General features: G+C 43.6%; 1 protein-coding gene across 1 annotated transcript in view; it reads left to right on the top strand.

The window, feature by feature from the left end:
- LOC144944588 (centrosomal protein of 112 kDa-like) overlaps positions 1–12857 on the top strand; it is a 219240-nt gene that overhangs the window by 78663 nt on the left and 127720 nt on the right. The window contains exon 20 of the mRNA XM_078872873.1: positions 6587–6763. Coding sequence (XP_078728999.1) covers positions 6587–6763 — 177 coding nt within the window. The remainder of the gene's footprint in view (positions 1–6586; positions 6764–12857) is intronic.

The raw sequence follows: 12857 nt of genomic DNA on the forward strand, positions 1-12857 counted from the left end.
GCACTCAACTGAATGGGTCAAAGCACTGCACTGCAGTGTCGACAAGAGTTGGGCTGTCATGGAGTGGCCAGACTTGGCATTATGAAGTGAAATAAAGTTTTCTTTACGGTCGCCGTCAACACGCAGTATGGAACGGAGTGTGTCGGTGTCACCCGACGGAAATGTTCGTGCGGTCAAGCCCCGCACCGTTCCGAGCTGTGTGGGGCATGTCGACGGGTGCCGAAGCAGACCAGGCTTCACGTGAGGGTACTAAAGCCTCATAGTAACGTTGGTCACATAAATGGCATGATTAAGTCGCGAGCCCCCATTGACATGACTGCAGTGAGACTGGCCATCAAAGTAATTCATACATGGATTTACCTTTTTGGATTATACAATTTTCCCCAGCATACTGAATAAAATGGAAATGCTTTTAATGATCACGGATTAAGTCTCTGTGCACATTATATTTATGCAGAACTGCACTCGACATAAATTGATCACTAGGCACATTAAAGCGAATACACGTGTCAATATTGTGCCAGCGGTTTTGCTTTGGTTTCAGAATGGTTAAAATACATAAAACTATTGCAACAACGTGTATTTTTTCTGCTTGAGGGTTCTGTTATTAAAATGGTATTTTGCGTGTGCCAAAAACCCATTCATGTTCTGAAATGCTGAACTTTGTGCATGTGTTTTGGGTGTTGTGCTGGCCACCCACCCTCTCATGTGCTATGCTGGCCTTCATAGGTGCTTGCTAAAAGCACTTTCCCCAAAAGTCTGTTAAGGCTATATGGGGATATTTGTCTTGGTGTTTCGGGGTCCCTAACTCTCTGCTCACAATCTAGATTGAAAACTAATTTCTTTAAAACTGCTTTTTGTGTTTAGTTTGTTGTCTTCCCGCACCTCCGATTAGCATGGTTGGTTATGTACGGTATGAAAGAAGTTCAATATGCATACATAAGGACATTTAGGCCCAGGTAAAGCTTGCGTGGCCGGGAGTCGGAGGCATTGCCTATTCACCTTGGTATGCGACCGAGCCGTCCTCTGGCTCCTAAATTATATAACATTTTTCGACCATGTAGTTTGAGACGCTTTCCATGGTTGTAGCAAAGGAATTTCCATCTGGAACAAATACAGTGGGAAGCTGATCTATGCCTTGCTGTGGTTAAGGGATGGCTCTCTATTGGTCAACCATGTTATGTATGCCGACGATCTGGTAATTATTTCTCACTATAGGAAGGAGTTGGAGAGCAGGCTGGATTGTGTGAGGTGTTCACAGATCCTTGAAAGATCTGGACACAGTCCTATCAGTGAACCCCTCTGGCAGGCAAAGCTGCGTTCATTGAGTCATATCGCCCGCATGCTCATCCACCACTTGCCCCCAAACAGCTAATGTTTAACCGGATAGAGGGGGCTAAACAGGCACGGCACAGGCTAGAGAAGAGATGGGCTGAAATGGTATAGGAGGATGTGGAGCTGAGTTGACTTGCCGAAGACTGGTATCAGCGGTGTCAACATCGGCCTTTATGGAGGAGGCTCGTGAAGAACACTACTGGGCAGTTGGAGGCAGATTCCTTCCAACAACAACGGAGGGCAGAGGAGTGGCGCTCACAACAACGAGCGGAGCGCCTGGTGGCTAAAACGCAGCAAGTTGGCATAGTAGGGAGCACTGGTGGTGCTTCTGCCACTCATTTCAGTCAACCCATGGCACCTGAGTCTGTCCTTTGAACTTTTGTCAGTGAGCCTTCCACAATTCAGGTGGCTTCAAAGTGCACGTAGCCTGGCTCAAGCGCCGTGATGACTTCACGGCCACTTAGTGGCGAATGGTGGCTGTTTATTTTTTCTTTGTGTTTATATAATGTGGCCAGGCATGGTGTTAGCCACACAACCTCCTCGTACACCATACCAACCCTCATAGGTGCTCGCTAACAGCACTTGCCACAGCAGCATGAAAAGGCCATACGACGTATCTTTGTGTTAATGAGGATTGGATTTAAAATGGTTAGCACACTTAACAATGATCCTAGCCACTCAGATAATATAATTGGCCTTGAGCAGACCTTGCGGCAGCTAATACCTGAACTTGATTCGTCCCCTAAGTCAACTCTTCTTACACGAGAACCTTGTGGGGTCTGTATCATCGTCGGTGTTATGGAGGATTGGCCTGGCACTAGCAACCAGAGGTGTAACGATTAACTTTTGCCCGCCCCCACCCATGGTGATTCAATGAATTGTCATGATTCAGTCGTGATTCAGTTTAAGACTATATACCCTCTTCTTGGTTCTTTCGGTGAAGTCACGTAGAAGGGAAGTAATAAAATAATACAAATAAAACAATAAAATAATTCTCACGACGTTTCGGCCACAACGCAAGCAGACCAGGTCTGTCGGGGAGACAGCGTCTGAATGAGACGCTGTCTCCCCAACAGACTTGGCTCACTGACATAAGTTCAAAGGACGGCTGCTTGCGTTGTGGCCGAAACGTCGTGAGAATTTTTTTATTATGTTTTATTTTTATTATTTTATTACTTCCCTTCTACGTGACTTTACCGAAAGAACCAAGAAGATGAATTCCTGCAGTCACGAAAGCTTTAAATCGAAAACTATATACCCTTTTTTAACATTGCTGTATATGCAGTGGCCACTCATGTCTGAAGGGTCATGTGAACGCCTTACATGGCAAAGGCAAAGTTGTGAATATGTGTGTCTGTTCAAAATGTTGAGCGTACTTCCTAACATGCAGCAAACTTGAAATTTGCCATGTGGGTACTTTCCAGACTGTACACCATGCAAAAATTATAAAAATAATGCATATATTTTTTGCACAGCAAGTGAGCTGTGACGTCAAATCTGTCATGTGACCCGCGCACGTGGAAGCGTAACGCAATGTAGTGTTGTGGTTAGCGTGCCGCGCTACGAACCCGGCAACCCGAGTGCGATAATCAGTTCTGGGCCTCGCCTAGGTCGACTCAGCCTCAAACGAGTAACTGGTGTGGTGTGTGAACATCGCCACTGGGGAGACAAAGACGGCCGTGCGTGGTGAATCCAAGTCCCGGGCGATGCCGGGTAGTAAAGCTAGTGCAGCATATACGAATTGATAAGGATCGATGTTTGTGCACATGCAATTCGATTAATGCATTGTGCGCATAATATTTCATGTTTATCAATGCGTTGTTGTTTCGTTACACCTCTACTGCCCATCTCAATGCTGTCTGGACCTTCGTAGTTTATTTTAAACCCTGCGCCGGCAGTCAGTCAAACTAAATCTGCAGTGTGTCTATGCATATGCGCGTGACAACCAGAAGTTGTTACCAACAGAATGATCACAGGACTTTGAACAAAAAAACCTGAAAGATGAATAAATAATCATAGTTGGACCAGTATCAAACATTTGATGTTTGGCGGCTGTGTATGGTCTAATAATATACATAGGTTCTAAGAAGACACTAATAACCAACAGATACAACCAACCACACTTGTTTTGATGGTGGTGATGATGACGATGTCATTGGTATGCATTTACAGTGTAGTGCCCTTAATATTTCACCGCATTAAGCCGACGCCTGCGATTTCTCGAATTTCGTGCCTTTTGCGCAAATGTAAAGGTCCAGGCTTTTTGGTCAAAGAGCGCCATGCTGGGTTTCTCAGTTCCACACGCGGCAGTTGTGGTTGGTGCAGTTAACTGAAGTGATTGGTGTTGTTTTACAGGGTAATTAGCGTTTAATCTATTCGGCCACACTTGGCGTGGACGTCTGGAAGTCTCACACTGACACATTTGGTTGAGTAATCTGAACGTGGTGGCTCTTTACGCTTTTCCCTGCAAATACATTTTTTTTGGGGGGGGGGGTCTGCTCCTGTCAGCTGGGAAAGTTATAGCACCCCCAGGTAATTTGGCCTTTGTGGTGGCTCTACTCGTTCACTATGGCATGGTGGCATAGGCGGAGTTTGACTTCTATCTTTGGGGTGGGGGCGACAGGGGTTCGCTTTGTCCCTCTCATTAGGAATCGCGGGTGCATATAATAAAGGTGTCCAGTTTTCTGGGGGGCCTTGCTCCCCCCATACCCACCCGAAAAACCCCACCCATGGATGGGGGTATGAGACATCATGTTGTCCTTCTCCCACCTGGATAATAGACAAAAACGTCATCGTTTTAGAATGTACGTTTAGAGCGCATATTGTTTAAAATATACCGATCTGAAATATATGCCTCAAATTAGTTTTGTTCCAGCAACGGGCCAGCGACTTACTCTGCAGATTTACAAAGCCAATAATAACGCCACGACAGCTGTATCAAGTAGCTGTGACGGTTCCACCTGAAGACGGAAGCTTGTGTTGCCTCCGAAACGTCGTGATTTTTATTTTATTTTACTTTTATTAATTTTAATGTTTTACCTACGTGACTTTACAAAGCCAATAATAAAGCCACGACAGCTGTATCAAGTAGCTGTGACGGTTCCACCTGAAGACGGAAGCTTGTGTTGCCTCCGAAACGTCGTGATTTTTATTTTATTTTACTTTTATTAATTTTAATGTTTTACCTACGTGACTTTACCGAAAAAACCTAGGAATATGAATCCTTGCAGTCACGAAAGCTTCAAATCTAGAACTGAAAGACCTCGTTTACTCATTGCTGGTTTTACTCGGTACCTTGCATACGATTTGCATGCACGTTACGTCAGGGGTAGGGAACCTATAGCCAACGGGCCGTATCAGGCCCATGACTTTATTTTCGTTTGGCCCATGGGCACACGGAACACCTACCACTTTGAAACGGCCCACAAGCGATAGTCATCTGTCATTGCAAAGCGTCCTTGCGATAATTCATTCTAATTTCAACTTGATAATTGGTTTTTTACCCTTCTATCTGGCAACAAAACTGACACCTTTTTACAAGGAGTCATGTTTGCATAGACCACAATACCTGCAGCCATAATGCAAACAAAAACCATAACTCTGATAATATATGCACTGTCCTTGAAGTTGATTGGTCCACACCCGAGACAGCTCATGGGTTGGTCCAACCCATGTGAGACTAGGCTCTAAGGAAAGCTGTCTCGGGTGGTTACCAATCAACTTCAAGGACAGTGCATATATTATCAGAGTTATGTTTTTTGTTTGCATTATGGCTGCAGGTATTGTGGTCTATACAAACATGACTCCTTGTAAAAAGGTGTCAGTTTTGTTGCCAGATTGAAGGGTAAAAAAACAATTATCATATTTTTTACTGGCAAATGAGGTTCCAATGGTGTAATTTCAACTTGTAATGCGGCGCACAGTATTCGTTCACTCTTCAAGGCGCAAGGAACCACGGACGAGTCGCTAGGCAGCCAGGTCGGCGAGCCTGCGCTCATTGAATGGGTGAGAGGCAGAGGTCGCAACCGGGTATCCGATACCCGTACCCTACCCGATACCCGGCTACCTGTACCCGGCCGGGTACAGGTACCCGTTTGCGACCCTGGTGTGGCCGGGTACGGGTACGGGTAGGCCGTGAGTCACTGGTGAGTAACCGTTTGTCACTCATTTTGGGTAGGGTACGGGTACGGGTAGGGAACGAGTATTCGTACCCGGCCGGGTACGGGTACGGGTACCCATTTGCGACCCTGGTGCGGCCGGGTACGGGTAAGGAATCAAAACCCGTTTGCGACCTCTGGTGAGAGGAAACTGGTGCACCCAGAGAAGACCTGTGCGCGCGAGGGGGGCAATACTTCTGCGAGGGGGGGGGGGCACGCTCTAAACCGCACTTATCAGGTAATAGAAAGGAAATATTTTTTTTTACCTGGCAACAATTCTGTCACTGTAAGGGTTTGCTTACAGTGACAGAAATGAAAGAAGTGTGTGTTTGTGTGGCCGCCAAAAAGTGTTTGAAAGTCTTATTCGGCCCTTGGGAAAAAAAGGTGTTTCACCTCTGCTTTATGTGGAAACGTTATGAAATACACATTGGGAAGATTGCAAAGGTTATAGACAAAATATTAAGCGATTAACTTGTGGTCACTTCCATCCAATGTAGCTGCCTTTGCATCCAGTACTGTACTGTATGTCTGGGTGGGCTGCAGGTTGTGTGGCAGGAGAACTACTCTGGTGGGAGCTCAGCACTGGTGCAGCACCACCATCATCATCATCAATCATGACCACTACCTACACACGTTGCCTTTGTGTTCCAATCATCAATTAGTTCATCCACATCTTCTTGGTTCTTTCGGTAAAGTCACGTAGAAGGGAAATAATAAAATAATAAAAATACAAACATAATCAAATAATTCTCACGACGTTTCGGCCACAACGCAAGCAGCCGTCCTCAGGTGAAGAACAGGTCTGTCGGCAAGACAGCGTCTGAAGTTCCCGACAGACCTGTTCTTCACCTGAGGACGGCTGCTTGCGTTGTGGCCGAAACGTCGTGAGAATTATGTTATTGTGTTTTATTTATATTATTTTATTATTTCCCTTCTACGTGACTTTACCGAAAGAACCAAGAAGATGAATCCCTGCAGTCACGAAAGCTTTACATCGAAATAGTTCACCCACACTTTGTTGCCTCCTGAACCTGAAGCCGCGGACTTTCCCACCGGAACTCGCGGAGGCTAAACTGGATGCTGTTTCCACACAGACGGTGTCCGAACTGGAGAGGAGATTGTCAAATGCTGCCGTGCAGCAGGAGGCGGAGAGGCAGAGGGCCTCACGCGATCTGGAGGCTGCGCAGGCCAAGTTCCGGTTCCAGCTTGAGAACGCCCGCGTGGAGATGCAGAGGGCCCACGGCAAGCAGATGGAGCAGGCGCAGGAGAAGGTAGTTGAAGAGAAGCAGGGGCACACGTTATTTAAGCAAAGTTCTGGTGTAAATGGGGACACTGGTGTGCGTGATGAGGACACTGGTGTGCGCAGAGGGCCCACGGCAAGCAGATGGAGCAGGCGCAGGAGAAGGTAGTTGAAGAGAAGCAGGGGCACACGTTATTTAAGCAAAGTTCTGGTGTAAATGGGGACACTGGTGTGCGCGATGGGCCTTTCGTAACCCTTGCGTTTCTGATGATGATGAGCTTCATAGCTCATCGGATTTCTCCACGATAAATAAAGATTCTGATTGAACTGGTGGGGAGGGCAGACAATGGCAACTTCTATTACGAGCACACTGGATTTAAGAACACATGCACTTGCTCCCAATGGGTGTGCTTTTATCCAGCTTGAATTTCATGCGCTGGTGTGCCATCAAAGTTATGTTTTTGTCACTAAGCACAATGATAATATAATCACAATGCTAACAGATATAACACTCCTTCTGGACTTTCATATCAGTCATCTTCTTCGGTCTCATTACACCAGCGACAGCCTAAGTTTCATTATTCTTGTACAGGAGTTTATCCTCTTCCTACACATACCTCTAAGTGGTTGTACTTTAGCTATGTAATTGCTTGAGGCAGGTCTGTTTTACTCGTGTCCATAATTGTAAGTCATTTTCAGTCACAATGCCATGTAATGTATGCCATATGTCAGGGCTATGTATGTTGAACGTCTCTCACACCGTACATAGCCAACCGTGCTAATCGGAAGTGTGGGGTAGCAGTGAACAGTGCAGCAAAATCTATTGTATTATACTTCTGTGCCCCCCCCCCCACCGCCCCATGCATATGCTTCTCACCTTCAATCAGTACTCACCAGCGTGATGCAGTTTGGTAAAATGTAACCTCCATGATCCCATAAATACGACATGGCACGTACCATGTCGTATTCAAGTTGTAAAATATAAAAATGCAAAATTGCAGTTCCGCAGCCTTTGAGATTTTTCACAGCCGGCAATATACACAGAAGATATAAGAGAACGAGATAGGATGTGTCGTCCCTCGTGAACCTCTTACAACTTGTAAATAAAATTTTGATTTTGCTTTGGGGCGTATTTCTCTATTTTTATAAATGGATAACCACCGCAGTCGTGACATCCCGCTCTCAGATATAGAGCTGACAGGCCCCTCGGCATTGATTTACATGCAATAATGACAGTGTCCCACCTTGCTATGCTACACGATGTCCCCATTGCTTCGAGGGAGTTTTGATTCATTTGATCTCTATACTGATTTCCAAGCAATGGCAGGCCCAATCTGTATGTAAGAGTAACGGTGACACCCATGCTTTGCTTTCTCATGCCACTGCTGAAGATGGGACCTCCACTATAGGGAGCTCTAAAGATCCCCTCTACAGGTTGTTTGGCCTACTCTTCCACACCAGCCAGATGTCTTGAAAGAACTGGAAGTAACCGCACTTTATTACCCCACTACGAATGACCTGCTGGTCGACTGGCTAACTTTATAAGATATGATAAACGAAATGCAAAAATTGTAAGGGTGGTATCTTGATTTGAAGCTTTCGCGACTGCAGAAATCCATACTCTTTGGTTCTTTTAGTCAAGTCACGTAGGTATGAACATAATAGAGCACGACGTTTCGATCGCAACACAAGCAATCGTCATCAGGTGGGACAACCACAGCAAGAAAAAAACTGCTGCAGTTTTATCTATGCATGTTGAACTTCTTTCGCACCATAAGTAGCCAAACATGCTAATCGTAGGTGCCAAATCTTTAGCTTAGAACTAATGAATAACCGGAGCACCATCAGCAACATTCAGTATCAACTTTTTGGCCTTCTATTAGAAGCATTGAAGCAAATTACATTAACAAACGATTCGGATTTAGGAGGGCTCTCACGATGCACTGACACCCACAACCGCATGGTTGGAGGATACCATGAGAAGTGCTTTTTGCTTCGTCGCCTGTACTATCCCACAGCATTAAGCACCAGCAGCAAGACTGCAACATTTTTTCACCATGGGCAAAACCCCAGGGCTTTTAAAGTCAAGCGGAGGAGAAGAAGGATCCATCACTAGTCATTCATATCCCATCCCAAACACCCCTAATTAATAAAGTGTGAAAAAAATAGATTTAGCATTCACTGATAAACACCAAGACAACGTAAATGGCAATGTGGTTTTGGTTGTCATTATGCAATGCAACACGATAAACACATCAATTTATTTGCCTCAATCTTGTGTGGGAAATGCAGTCTGGATGGCTCATTATTTGGCATGCGCAGATTAAAACAATTGCTACAGTGGTGTTTTGTATTAGTGGCCTGCTGGTTTCTTATTAAGAATGGCCTTGTCATGGTATTAGAGATGCCATGCTGATTATTGTGAAGGTTTTATATATGTACGGGTATGTGATACTTGGGCATGAGAACAGCCTTCAGCAAGGGCTTGAAGGGAACATTTGATTCACAGACACACCACATTATCGCAAACAGAATCGCGCGGAGCGGAAATCTGACTGCTGAGCAGAAGCCGCATGGTTAATTTGGAGAATGGCTCTAACAGAGTCAAAGATCGCCAAACAAACTTTATAACGATGATACGTTAAGCAGCGCTGCAACTGTCTGACAAGATATTTTAAATGCTGGCAAGGCCCGAGTGAAATGATAAGCTGCGGGGTAAATTTGGGAAGACATTGGGAGCGTCAACAATATCTAGCTTCGTGATGGTGTACGTTTCCTTGTTGGAATATCAGTTTTATTTTACGACAAAGAAATGCAGGTGACGACAAAATGTAACAAACGTTCCAATAAAATATTAGCTTCCTCGCGTTCCATGAAATAATGCTGGGAAATTAAGTTTGGCCAAGCTGTGGTACCTTCTTGCATAGGATATAGAAACGATGTTGAATAGTTTTAGATTTGAAGCTTTCGTGACTGCAAGGATTCATATTCTTAGGTTTTTTTCGGTAAAGTCACGTAGATAAAAATTAAAATAAAAGTAAAGTAAAAATCACGACGTTTCAGAGGCAACACAAGCTTCCGTCTTCAGGTGGAACCGTCACAGCACGATTGCTGTTTCAAGGTGTTGAATAGACTGAATGGTAAGAAGACATTGCAACCCATAATGCATGAGCACTTACATTTCACATATAGCTCTGCAGTGTCTGTTTTTCACATCTGCTGGAAACCAGTATTTTTAAAGCCTATCTTTTACTCTGAAGCGAATCATGAAAAATAAAAGTTACGTGCCTAAAGATTCGTTTTGAAATATAAAAGCTAATTTTTTTTTTATCAGAAGATTAATTTTTTCCAGGTGCTTTCTTCCATTTTCACCACTTCCTGCACGCCTGTAAAATGTTTATCTCTTCACAATTTGTTTCATTCTGCCGATCGTAATATGATATGGCCCATTTTTACTACAAAAGCTGTGGCAATGGGGAAAAAAAACCCCTAGCCAGCTGCACAGATCTCTATCTGAGCATTATTAGATCAGTGGCCATGCAGTTAAAAAGAAGGAACTGGAGGATTAGATATTCATATGCGCAGCGTGTGACTGATTTGTATAAACAGAAGCGGTCCTGACGCGCATTCGATTGAGCCATGAATTATGCATGGCGTGCATGTACACTGCCGGCTGTAAGCCTGTTACAACTTCAAACGTGCTCGCAGAAAGTGTTTGAAAGCTCGGCAGCAAAAGGCGCGATCGGAGGAGCTGAGCTATAGGAGCCCAGAGCCGTCTGTTTGATGTTTCCACGGCTAATCGGGCATCATTAGGCGACTCGGCGCAGGATTTTAACCCTTTCAGGCACCTGCTTGCTCCCCCGAAAAAGTGTTCTCAAGTTCACGGGCTGCGGGATGATGGTGGGAAGTGCTGGCTTTGGAAGCTCGTGCACGGCTTGCGCCGGGGCGCGTGACGGTTGCCTTTGAACAGAGATAAGATTGACGCTGTGTTAACAGAGTAGACGTCCCATGCACTCGGCGTAATTCAATGCGCGTCTGATGTGTATATTGCTTGTGCTGGGTGTCCAGTTATATACGCCCCGGTCTTACAGTAACAAATATTCTAACTTGGGAGGTTACTTAATTTACAAGTGTGTTATTTCCGGAAGATTCTTTTCGTAGTATTGCGGACAGATATGTGGGTGATGTTAAATTTGTTATGAATGACACTTGACCCTGTACTGAATTCGGCCACGTGATTAGTAGTTAAAAAGGGAGAGTTACTCTTCAAAGAGACACTGACTTTGCATCATTATATATATCTTTTTTATGCAGCAACCCCTCATGGAGCACTCTTCACGTGCACTATTTTAGCTTGAACTTTAATTAATTCAACGATTTAACTTCCACCTGCAAAACTCAAAATGCACGCAGGTGAAGACAAAAGACAGGAGGCCGCCCCATGTATCCCCAAGCACGAAAGCAGCAATGCTTTATCACTGGGGTGTGTACATGATTCCCTCATTATTCGCGAGGGATACGTTCCGGGGATGCTTGTGAATAGCACATTTTGCGGATAATAATATTGGCCTTAAATAAATACGTAGAAATATATTTTAGATACATAAAAAAATATCATAATAATATCTCTAATTACCTTATCACATCACTTTATCTCATCACTTTCTCTCTCATCGTTTTGTCTCTATTTCTCTCCCCCTCTCTCGATGCAGTCGTCATGTAGACTTACAGATGCGATTAGCGGAAAGGCAAAATTCGCTCGTGGCAAGTTCGCGAACAACAAGGGAATACCGCGAATAGTTCTGCAGTTGTAACGAGCGGCACCGTGGGCTGCATACGGGATGTATCGTCAGCTGCTCGCAACGGACGCGGTGGGGGCGCAGGGAGCGCTGAGGGTTAATGTGTGTTCTTTCTGCGCTGATTCTGATAAGGCAGCGTCAGATTCGCAGGGCCCAGTGACAAGTGGGGCTTTAAAAAAAATGTCTGCCGCCGCATGCTGTCCCGCACACTAATGCGTGCGAAAAGGAAAAGCACGCGTCTGAAAAATATATATGTGTGTGTGTGAAACATTTCGATTTAAAGCTTTCGTGACTGCAGGGATTCATCTTCTTGGTTCTTTCGGTAAAGTCACGTAGAAGGGAAGTAATAAAATAATAAAAATAAAACATAATAAAACAATTATGTTTTATTTTTATTATTTTATTACTTCCCTTCTACGTGACTTTACCGAAAGAACTAAGAAGGTGAATCCCTGCAGTCACGAAACATAATAAAACAATTATGTTTTATTTTTATTATTTTATTACTTCCCTTCTACGTGACTTTACCGAAAGAACTAAGAAGGTGAATCCCTGCAGTCACGAAACATAATAAAACAATTATGTTTTATTTTTATTATTTTATTACTTCCCTTCTACGTGACTTTACCGAAAGAACCAAGAAGGTGAATCCCTGCAGTCACGAAACATAATAAAACAATTATGTTTTTTTTTTATTATTTTATTACTTCCCTTCTACGTGACTTTACCGAAAGAACCAAGAAGGTGAATCCCTGCAGTCACGAAACATAATAAAACAATTATGTTTTATTTTTATTATTTTATTACTTCCCTTCTACGTGACTTTACCGAAAGAACCAAGAAGGTGAATCCCTGCAGTCACGAAACATAATAAAACAATTATGTTTTATTTTTATTATTGTATTACTTCCCTTCTACGTGACTTTACCGAAAGAACCAAGAAGATGAATCCCTGCAGTCACGAAACATAATAAAACAATTATGTTTTATTTTTATTATTTTATTACTTCCCTTCTACGTGACTTTACCGAAAGAACCAAGAAGATGAATCCCTGCAGTCACGAAACATAATAAAACAATTATGTTTTATTTTTATTATTTTATTACTTCCCTTCTACGTGACTTTACCGAAAGAACCAAGAAGATGAATCCCTGCAGTCACGAAACATAATAAAACAATTATGTTTTATTTTTATTATTTTATTACTTCCCTTCTACGTGACTTTACCGAAAGAACCAAGAAGATGAATCCCTGCAGTCACGAAACATAATAAAACAATTATGTTTTATTTTTATTATTTTATTACTTCCCTTCTACGTGACTTT

This window comes from Lampetra fluviatilis, chromosome 35, assembly GCF_964198595.1.
Source record: "Lampetra fluviatilis chromosome 35, kcLamFluv1.1, whole genome shotgun sequence".
Lineage (NCBI taxonomy): Eukaryota > Metazoa > Chordata > Hyperoartia > Petromyzontiformes > Petromyzontidae > Lampetra > Lampetra fluviatilis.